The sequence below is a fragment of the Procambarus clarkii genome, chromosome 38 (genome assembly GCF_040958095.1).
Source record: "Procambarus clarkii isolate CNS0578487 chromosome 38, FALCON_Pclarkii_2.0, whole genome shotgun sequence".
In the NCBI taxonomy this organism is placed as follows: Eukaryota; Metazoa; Arthropoda; class Malacostraca; order Decapoda; family Cambaridae; genus Procambarus; species Procambarus clarkii.
In genome coordinates, this window is record NC_091187.1 from 4735355 (window position 1) to 4746107 (window position 10753).

Consider the following 10753-nt stretch of genomic DNA (forward strand, 5'->3'; position numbering starts at 1 on the left):
ATAGAACAACCTGCCATGAACACCCAAATCACGGAACTATTTACTCTACCCACCATGAGTGTAAGCACAAGACCAGAACATAACTTTCTCTCTTCTCCCTTTTTCTGTTCATTGTCTGCTCCTACGCTCCCTTGCTATCCTCTTCTTATTCTTATTACTATCTCCTTCTCATTCGGTGGTTATAATAGGAGCTGCCTCGTATGGGCCAATAGGCCCTCTGCAGTACTTATTATTACTACTATCCCCTCTACTACACCTTACTTTGTTGCCAAGAGCATATAAGCAGCAGAATAGCAAATATTAACTAATCTACTTTCAAGTGTGGTCTAGAACACACTTGCGAGATACTGTACCGACTCTCAGTGCGCTCAACTCACACCATTGTTCAGCAAGGTTTCACCTACATACGTCTGTATGCTCGACTAAATATGCCACATATAATCAGGATTCCTCCCTTATGTTGACCAATCCACACACTAGAAAATGAAGGAATGACGACGTTCATTCGTCCTCCAGCACGGCGAATGGTTGGAAGTCCTGATGATATCTGTAGGCAGTCTTTTCAAAGTCTTCTTACGACCCCTGTCCTTTATGACACTTCAGGACGAATTTTTACTGCTGCTATTTCTATTGAAAGCTTTCTATTCTGCGTATTTCAGCCTCAAATACCCGTTGCCTCCATCTCCCCATTTCTCTCTCTTTCCTTCCCCTCTCAAGCAATCATGAAATGTGACACCCAAACCTTGCCCGAAACGCTGTGCACATTAATAGGTTTAGGTATTGTATGCACTAGCTCTATCTATAAATCCAACATTATGTTTGTAACTCATCTATGTATGTACATTTACCTGAATAAACATTTTGACTTGATTTTTTACCATCCCAAACAATAAAGCCCAGTACTTGTCCTCCATACCTACTCAACTTTTAAATCACACATCAATACACAACACTCGAGTGTTTAAGGTATTTTATATTGAGAGTATGCATGCCTTTGTATTATGAAATCATATTGATGTGATGTATCATTGAGAATTGGATTTAATCAGAGGATTCAGTGGTATCCCAGGTGGCATTAATTTTCACAAAGTAGTTGCATGGTGGTCTACAGTGCTAGCTTGAGAGTACCAAGTGAGGGGTTCGAATCCTCCTCTTGGCTACCACTTTTTTTTTTTCCAGTGATAGTTTCAGAGGGTTGAGAAAAACACAGCATGAGGAAAATATTTTAATATACAGTAATCCAGTTTTATTGTATTAAAAGACAAAAGTATATGCATATAAAATATTAGTTTAGTTTATTTATTATGCACAACATACCCATCCTGTGAGTGGCAGTGGAAATTTTTAGAGGCACATAAATGAACAACAAAATTCATGTAGTTATAAGAATCTCTGTAACTAAGCAACATAATTTGTGTGGTCAATTCATGTAACCAAGCAACAGGACAAAAGTAAGTAAGTAGAAATTTAAAAATTTAAAAGCCTATCTTGTATCTATTTGTTAAACACAGAAATCACAATAGCGTGATGCCTTAAATCTACGATTGAGGTCAGTTGAACTCCCGGTTGGAATTCTTTTGCCATGTCGTAACACAGTCCATTAAGGCTCGTGTGGGATCCTCTCGGACATAGGTTCGAACCCTCATCATGGCCCTTGTGGATTTGTTCATTTGTATCTATTCATTTTGTAAATACATGTCTTCATCTTCATCACTTTCTAAGAGCTCCAAGAAAGGCTCATAGACCTCATTTGGCTGGTAGGAACTAAATAAATGTTTGGCTTCAGTAAGCTTGTCAGCACATTGCTTTTGACCCTGCTTGAGAAGAGCCAATAATCCACGTTTCTCTTCTTCTGACAGAATTGGGTTTTCAATGGTGTACGTGTTAGAATCCTGGAATATAATATTTAAAACATCTTAAGAGTCAAATATATACTGTACCTATTTAGTTGTACATAATGCAAATATATAAAAGTATAGATTAAGTAAAACAAAAGGATACAAATAATAATAAAAGCCATATTCTCCACAGTACCACTCTTGAAAATTGAAGTGTTTCATAGTTTAAATGTGAAAGGTGATGGCAATATTACTCTGACTAATTGAACACATTTAAGTGAGTTGAGTGTTTTGAAGATCTAAATTGCAAAAAGTATTTTGAATTTCTTACCTTGCAGAGACATGAAGGGAAAGAATCACATTGTAATTCTTGAATATACTCGGATATTTTGTCCCTTTTCTTTTTGTAGTACTGTAACCATGTTATCATTTCTTGAATGGTTAGTGATTCCTCCTCTCTACATCTCTTCTGGAGCTCAAACTTTTCCACTGCACTTCTTTTTTCAGTCAGGGACACTATAATGCAAAATGAAAATACAGTATGTGATTGACAAATTATAATAATGGGAATCATTTGTGAATTAAACATCATTAAAAATTGTATCTATAAAATTTACCTTTAGAAAACAAACTCAATTTAATGGTATTGCAGTCTTTCCATATATAAAAGTAATATTAATACAAATAATATATAAATATTTGAAAATGCTGAGAAAACTAATGAATCATTAGATCTTGTGTAAATACCACTTGTGTTTTGATGAAGCAATAAATTGTGCCATGGAAGGATGCCTGTTAAAACATCTGCTTCAGACAAATCCGGATGGTTCTGATTGTAGATTTTTATGAGATCTCGTAGTTTTTTTTTCTCAACTTCATTTTTGTTTCTCAATACAGCTCTCATTTTAGATGAAACTGTAAAGTTTCAGGTTGTTATCAAATATTTGATTTGCACCAATAGTATTTTACATAGAAAAACTAATTTAACAACTGTGTACTGTATTAATGTTTAGGTTTCAGTGAACAAACAAAAAAGCAATTAATGTCTACCTGCATAAGTGGTAATCTGATTTTTGCGATGCCTTATATTCTCTCCATATGCCTCGATCGTATGCTCAATGTTATTGGCAGAGGATCTGTTATTTAAGGATCTTGCAATGATCAGTAATTCTGATCTCCATTTCTCAATAACAGATTCTGGGACATTAAGCCTGTGAATCTCATTTGAAACTGCTGCAGCTGTCTCTGTGGCCTATTTAAAAATAAATGCCATCATATTTATTGTAAAATTTATGTTCAGAGTTAAACGAAGTCTTTTGAACTATCCTTAGTGCTTTGTCAAGGTCTGAGTATGTGTTTTTCAGATTCAGACCTTGACAAAGCACCAAGGAGTGTGTGAAAGACTTGGTGTAATTCTTTACATAAATTTCCCAAATACACAAGTGGGTTTTTATCCAATTTTACTTTGTCTATGAGAAGAAAATACCATTAGTATCTTATAATAAGATTAAAGATAAATAAAAACATGTATATACACTTGATTCATTGTATAGAACAATTGTATATTTATATATAATTCTATATTTTCATTGTATAGAACAATTCATATGTTAATACCTTTCTGAATCTGGCAACTAATGCCCGAGGCATTCCATTAATTTTTCTGTGATTCCAAAAGAGTGCCCCCTCTGTCAGTTCTTCTGTACGCTCTGTGGAAATAAATTTAGTTATTCATTAACATCTTAATACTGTGTGTCTCAAAATACTGATTGGAAAGTAAAAGGATGATGATATTGATGCTGTCTTAAGTGGAATGAATTAATTGTTATTTCAGAGGAAACAAAGAACTCAAAAATAGTGGTAGAGTAATAAGATTAAAAATATCAGGATGTGAAAGAAAGCATAAAAACAGGGACAACTTGATTTTTCAAACAAGGATTATACATGTATATGTTGGTTGCATATGAGTATAATGCTACTTTATATGAGCCAAAATGCCTTTCTGCAATTTCCTATATTCTTATATTATTTTATAACATTATCTGGATATATATAACCATCAAATATTACCATTGTACTGATTTGATTGAAAGGTACAAAATTTAGAACTAGATTAAACAAAAATTAACACATACCAGCTTTAAGCATGTTCTTAGTGTTGTTGTTATATCTTGAAAGGTAGGAAAATACTTGCTCTGCCTCCTCCCCAGATGTCAGGCCACTTCCTTCTTGCCACCGCCCTCCATACAAAACCTTTGACATAATAGCATAACGTTTGTTAAAAACTACCTACTGTATTAACAATTTGCATTTAACATAGATAAATCCTTACATATAAGAGTTTAAAAGAAATTATATTTTCCAACTTACAGTAAAACGAAGTCAAAATATTATTACAGTATTAGATTATTTACCTGACAATACCAAGAATGTCCTTTGGCATGTAGGACTCCTAAAAAAGGCTTTCCTTGCCTAAGTGAGAACTTCTGTTCTCTTGATGAAATCTTTAAGGCCCATGGCCAGTATTTACAGATGATATCCTGGCATATGAAGGACACATTTTGTAAACGGTTCATTTGCAAATAGTGGGCATAACTGTAGAGCTCTCCCTGATACATATTTAATGCAGCAAGAATAATTCCATGTCGACAGGAAGCCATGCTTATGCCAGTTTCATCCAAACTTCTAAATGAAACAGGTTTATTTTTGGCAGCTTTCAATGTCGACACTCCACACATATGGCTACTCTGTTGGACAAAAGTAAAATTATATATAATTATATATATATATATATATATATATATATATATATATATATATATATATATATATATATATATATATATATATATATATATATATATATATATATATATATATATATATATTAGTCATATATAAATGTAATTTTTTTTATGTAATATTTTTCATCATTCAATATGCATTCCATATATTTTATAGATTTTTTTTAACATGATATAGTTAGGAACCATCCAATTAATATACATTATTGATAATGTCTCAAGCTAATATATAAAGGTACTCTTCAAATATCGTATGGGTAAAAACCTGGTATTAGGTCTTAGGTTTCTATTTGAAAATCTATTTTTAGGCTTTCGAACAGATGTAAAAATATTCTTACTTGAGTTTTAAGGTTCTGAATAGTGGAAACGTGATCTTGAACTTCTTTGTCACAAGCGAAGATACCACCAGAATAATATGAGTTTCTGATCCCTCTGGAATGATATTAAATTAATGAATGTTCATAGTGTGAGACATTTTGATGACAGTTAAACATCATTTCACTTAAAACTAATTCAACTACCCAAGCTGGCATTCACATCATAATCCCTCCTATTCTAAATGAATGTATATAGTGAAATAAATATTTTTTAATTAGTAAAGCCTTAGTCCAAATAAAAAAATTTAACTGAAGTTGAAAGGCAAGTAATAAAGGTGTAATCAGTTAACAATTAAAAAAATTCTGATTAAAAGTTGCATGACACTATATAAATATTATACAGTGCTGTGTTTATAGTACTACAAACATATTACTACACCTTACATTATACCTTAACAATAATGAGCAGCATTAAATATTTTAACTTGAATATTTACCTCCCAACTTTGTTGTAACGATACAGTTTCTTGTTGCCATCAATATGTACAGCCACAGGTGTTGTATCACATGCAGGGCACCCCTTGTCAAATTCTCCTTTTATTCTCCCAAGTTCATACTGATGGAAACGCCATTCAAAGAAGACTCTTTTTGTTGTTTCAAAATTGATGGGACCATGCTAAGATGTAAAATGTGTGTAAGTAATTATCAAAAAGTGCCAAGCAGTGGCATGTTAAGCAACAGACTATAAATACCTGCAGGAAATGAAAATATACTTACATGAGCATTACATAAAAAGAGAAATTGTTAAAGATTGGTAATCCATTTCCATTTCTTATGATATTAGACATATATAAAATATATATTTAGAATATTCATGCTATTTATTAATTTAATAATATTTAACCCTATTTCTTAAATAATGACACTGCATTTGCTTAGTAACAAACTTAGTTTTTAAGCTTATACACCAATTTAATACTTGCACTATTAAAACAGTAATGGTATGAAAACTTACACGCCCTCGAGAAGCACCAAATAATTCCAGTGCACTAACTAATGCCTGAAGAGAAGTTCCAGGGCTGCTTCTCTTGAGAAAATGCCAGGAATCCAATAGATTTATGCTGTAGAAAGTGCTACTATTTCTTCCAGTTGAATAAAATCCAGACTGGTGCATGGCTTTCCCAAGTTCTTCATCTACATATCCGCACTTGCACCTAAATATTGGGGTATACAGATCATACCTTCCTGCCCCCCACAAAAAAATAAAAAAAATTGAAGTAAAACAATTTTATTTGGCAAGGGATTCAAGTGTGGCTATCAATATATGTGTAAACCAACCCATAAACAAGTCTCTGTATGGTTATAAATACGTACATGTATGTGATATAAATACGTCTTCATAAGTGAAGATACAGTGGTAAAGAGAGTGAAGTATAAATGGTTATATTGATGAAGACTGTAGCCTCGGTCACCTGAGCAATGCCAGCTACCAATACTAGTATCAAATAAATGTTTCTTAAAGTAACCTACCACTTAAAGTTACAAAGATGCACAAATTATTGGAGCTTAAAGTTGTGAACTTGCTCTCACTGCAGTTTGGGCAGGAATTAGGTGGATGTGCTGGTACAACAGGCTCTGGTAACAATTAAATTTACAAGATCAGCTATGCAGCAAAATAAATACATGTTTCAATCATTACATTTTAAATTACTAATAATTTTTTTAGCATTAACTGGAGTTACATGAAAGATTTATATTTAATAACAAATAAAAATTCATTTATTTAACTAAAAATCTGTAATTAATGAGGTAATCAATAATTAATGAGGAAAATGACCAATACAAAAACTACTAAAAAAATTACATGAACTAAATAAAATTTTAAAACACTGCTTGGTTCAGGATAGAAATGAGAGTATAAGAAACAGACTACAGGTACATTACTTACTCCAGTGAATGACATTCCCATCTGAACACACAGTTTGTGTTGGGTCTAAAGGCTCGAAGAACCCATTTTTCCAGCAGAATCGCTGGTGGAAAGGCATTACAAAATGCTGCTGCTGATCACATTTATGACACAAAAAATGAAAGCAGTCTTCACATTTTATGCTTGCCTCACAACTTCTACATTGTACACAACATTTGCCTGGTTTTCCAAAAAATAATGTAATTATGTACTTTGAATGGTAATATTGGATTTAGAAATATTGTATACCAAGTTTAAAAATGACAAACATCTAAGTGTATTCAGAGATTGACATTAATCATGCATTTCATAATTACATTGAAATTTATCCATAATTACACACTAAAGATGTTATTTACCTTTATCTGGAACACCCAACTTTGACAATGTCCAGCTAAACAGCATTGACCTACGTTCTCCCCATTTAATCTCACTATTTTTTCTTCTTTTTTGCCAATCAGAAATGCTTGCTTGAGATTCATAAATTTCCTCCAGTTCTGCAGCAAGTACTTTGAAATATGGGATTCTAAATTAGTCAGGAAAATCTTCAAGAGCAAATAGATGTAATAAATAAAAGTGTATTTTATACATATTATATAAGCATCTAGAACAACTGACAGCTTTCAGTAATGTGTTAGTTAGACTATGATATATATATATATATATATATATATATATATATATATAGTAGATACTAGGTACTAAGATTATATAACATTACATAGTTCAAATAGGGACGTACCAGAATTCAATGATTTTGGTGTTTGTTCTGCAGCTGGTAAATATGTTTGAGTATATGTTGGTACACTAGTTGAGAAGTCAGAACTTTGAATGTGTGGAGGTGAAAGAGAAGCAGGCAGAAGGGCTGTTTGGCAGAAAATCAACCTTTAAGTATGGTAATTCCACAACACTTTATCTATTTTTAATTTGTAAACTATCTACATTTTTTTGCTGTCTATGACCATCGCTGCCCCTATCTCCACCGAACACCGGTGTATTTGCGGCTATGCAAGGGCAGACCAATATGGCAGCCATGGCCTAATCTGTCATAAGACACAGGGAAAGATTGCCAGATATGAAGCAGTCAATGACATTATAAAAAAAAGTTTGGCTAGTTTGGTTCAGATGTAATACAAACAAAGAGCAACGGTTTCAAGTTCAACAAACCAAAATGTAGGGCTGACAACAGGAAATTATTTTTGCCCCAGAGGGTTATTAACACATGGAACTGCCTACCCACCAGACCTGTAACTGCCAAAACTGTGCTGAATTTCTAAATATACCCAAAAAAAGATCATAAAGGCAAATGGGGGGAATTTCGACAAGCCGCGGGCTTCCTGTACTCTTCTAGGCTACTAGAGTTTGTGGCATTCAGGTAAATATCTGTTTTCAAAGGAGAAGTTGACTATAACCTTGGATTATCTATAAACAAATTTTGAATAATAAAACACCAAAAACCTAAATAATTTTAAGTCTGAGGCAAAATGAAATCTACACTAGCAATTAAACCTATCATTATACTATGATATAGGAACACACAAACATGGGTCATGGAATAAATAACTAAATAAAAAATTACCTTCTGATAAGTTTGAACGTTGTGTTTGATTGATTTCAATAATCCTGCAGTAATTTTCTCCTTTTCCTTTCTTGTTTGAAGGCTTCAGATAATTTAGGTTCTCAATATTTAAACTTCGCTTCATATATTCACATTTTTTCTGGAGAGCCGAGTTTATTTTAAAATATTCACGATGAAGGTTCTCTTTAGCTAAAATTGCTAGTGTCTGGAGACCTTCTGGTAAAAAAATATACATTCTCAATAGGATACATTATAACTGTAGCAAGAGAAGCTACATTAAATGTTTTGATGTAATTGTCTAAACCAATAATCAAAGTGATAGAAATTATAATGGGATGATGGATTTCAAGCCAATTATGCTGAGCATAGAAAAAAAATTCTGTTGTTATTGTTAAAACAAAGACTTACTGTATTACACAAGGTTGTAAACTTTGATATTAATGTATTATAAAGGCCATAATCAAATGATTTTATAAACAATACCATCATTTTTGTCTGGAGTTATTCTTGGTACATCTGGTAAGTAAAGATAGTTTTCAGGAGCCAAGAACGAATCTGCCAAAAAAATATTGGACGTTGTACATTCCAATTTGTTACAATAGCCTAGTACTGCATACTAATACAAATTAAAAAACAAATTGGAAATAATAGCTAGGCTAACCTAACACAATGACATAACACATCTTTATTTGTAATTTTGTCAAAAGCTGATTAAATGTTTTTTTACCTGCTAGTATGCTGGCTGGGGTCGATCTTCCAGGCATATTTATTCTACTGACTTGTGGTCTTAATGCTGCCGCAGTAAAAGGATTTGTGACAGACATTGTACTGCTTTCTGTATCATCTACCTATTACAAATACAAATACAATTATTTATTCAGGTAAAGTACATACATACAAGGTAAGATACAAAAGTAGATGGATTTATAGATAGAGCTAGTACATACAATGCCTAAAGCCACTATTACGCAAAGTGTTTCGGGCAGGAAAAACACTAAGACTAAAACTTAATACTAAAAGAGATTAAAGTATAAATTGTGTTGAGAAAAAATAAAAAAAAAAAAGGAAAAAAAAGGGAGGGGGGGGGTGAAACATGGCAGAAAAAAAGTAAAATACAATTTGGTCAACAAACAGCATTGTTTTAAATAGAAGAGATGGGTTGACATTTTGGGGGTGAGGTAGGTTACATTGAGTTAATTAGCTAGTACTTAGTTTTTAACTTAAACTGGTTGGGAGAGGTACAGTCTTTAACATAATTGGGAAGGCCACATTCGAGGTCCCTTGATTTGTAAAGCATTTCTAGTTTAACTAAGTCGTACTCTTGGAATATCAAATAGGTATTTGTTTCTGGTGTGGTGCTCATGGGATCTGTTACAACCTTCTAGGAAGCTTATTATAAAAAACATAATTGATAAAAACAACATGCTGCATACTAAAAACGTATTAGAATGTGTATACCAATATGCAGTAAAATATATTCTTCCTACACATAACAAGCAAAACTTTAATACTGCAACAAGTTTTTGAAAATTATTTAACTAAACAGCAATGAAACATTTGCATTCTTTTCAATTAGTAAAATATTACATATGAAGGAATTATTTACATAAATGCCGAGAAAACTTTACATACCATGCCCAAATCTAGGATCTTCTTCTTCTTGATAGTAGGTGCAGTTTGCATGAAGGATTTGTTCTCCCGATGACTGCAAAATGTAGGATCACGTGTGTTATTGTTTTTGAACGAATGATCACATGTTTACATTCATTGCGATGAAACTAACAACTTTTAATTAAATACATATTTTTATATCAACTGTTTTACTTAAATTATTTTCTGTTATAGGTTCTAAATATAACTAATATTTGCTTCTTTCTTATGCCATTTGTAATTAATGTCATAAAGCTTTATCATCTGAATGCACCAAACTGTGCCTTTTCATATTTCCAAACTGAAGTCGAACACCCGAAAATGAATATATCCATGAAAACTGAATCACGTCCTACTATTTGGAGAATTGTTAGTTTTTTTCATACTAATATGTCTAGTTTGTGTCATATAAGTATTCATCCCGATGGTTGGTAAATATTGGTGAAACAGAAGGATAAAAGTCAAACATCTGTTAACTTTTCTTTTAAAGTACTGTATAGCTGGAAAATATCAGGCAAACCTTCGAGAATCTGCCGATTTCCTTTCCTCTTCATGGCTACTATTGTTAGTGTCTGTCACGGTAAACCTATGTAAAATCG

General features: G+C 32.5%; 1 protein-coding gene across 6 annotated transcripts; it reads right to left on the reverse strand.

Moving 5' to 3' along the window:
- Positions 1-1335: 1335 nt before the first annotated feature.
- On the reverse strand, positions 1336-10286 carry LOC138372366 (uncharacterized). Of its 6 annotated transcripts, none has more exons than XM_069337656.1 (17): positions 10137-10286; positions 9232-9352; positions 8505-8720; positions 7668-7790; positions 7285-7422; positions 6908-7105; positions 6490-6594; positions 5975-6204; positions 5457-5635; positions 4981-5074; positions 4253-4585; positions 3974-4091; positions 3456-3547; positions 2889-3090; positions 2586-2753; positions 2170-2354; positions 1336-1892 (listed from the first exon to the last, which is right to left on the reverse strand). In XM_069337656.1, the coding sequence occupies exons 1-17, from the start codon at positions 10185-10187 to the stop codon at positions 1677-1679; spliced, it is 2769 nt and encodes a 922-aa protein (XP_069193757.1). In that variant the 5' UTR covers positions 10188-10286; the 3' UTR covers positions 1336-1676. The 6 variants fall into 6 exon arrangements, with proteins under 6 accessions (XP_069193757.1, XP_069193756.1, XP_069193758.1 ...); XM_069337655.1 differs by having other exon boundaries at positions 7285-7434; XM_069337657.1 differs by lacking the exon at positions 7285-7422 and having other exon boundaries at positions 1337-1892.
- Between the last annotated feature and the right edge of the window lie 467 nt (positions 10287-10753).

Bases quoted from the DNA above. Each gene is read 5' to 3' on its own strand.
- LOC138372366 (XM_069337655.1), bottom strand. From the start codon at position 10,187: ATGCAAACTGCACCTACTATCAAGAAGAAGAAGATCCTAGATTTGGGC. The intron at 5,075-5,456 runs GTAAATATTCAA...ATATCATTCCAG, and splicing joins CGTTACAACAAAGTTGGGAG to AGGGATCAGAAACTCATATT. The intron at 3,091-3,455 runs GTATTAACATAT...ATTTTTAAATAG, and splicing joins TAGTTGCCAGATTCAGAAAG to GCCACAGAGACAGCTGCAGC.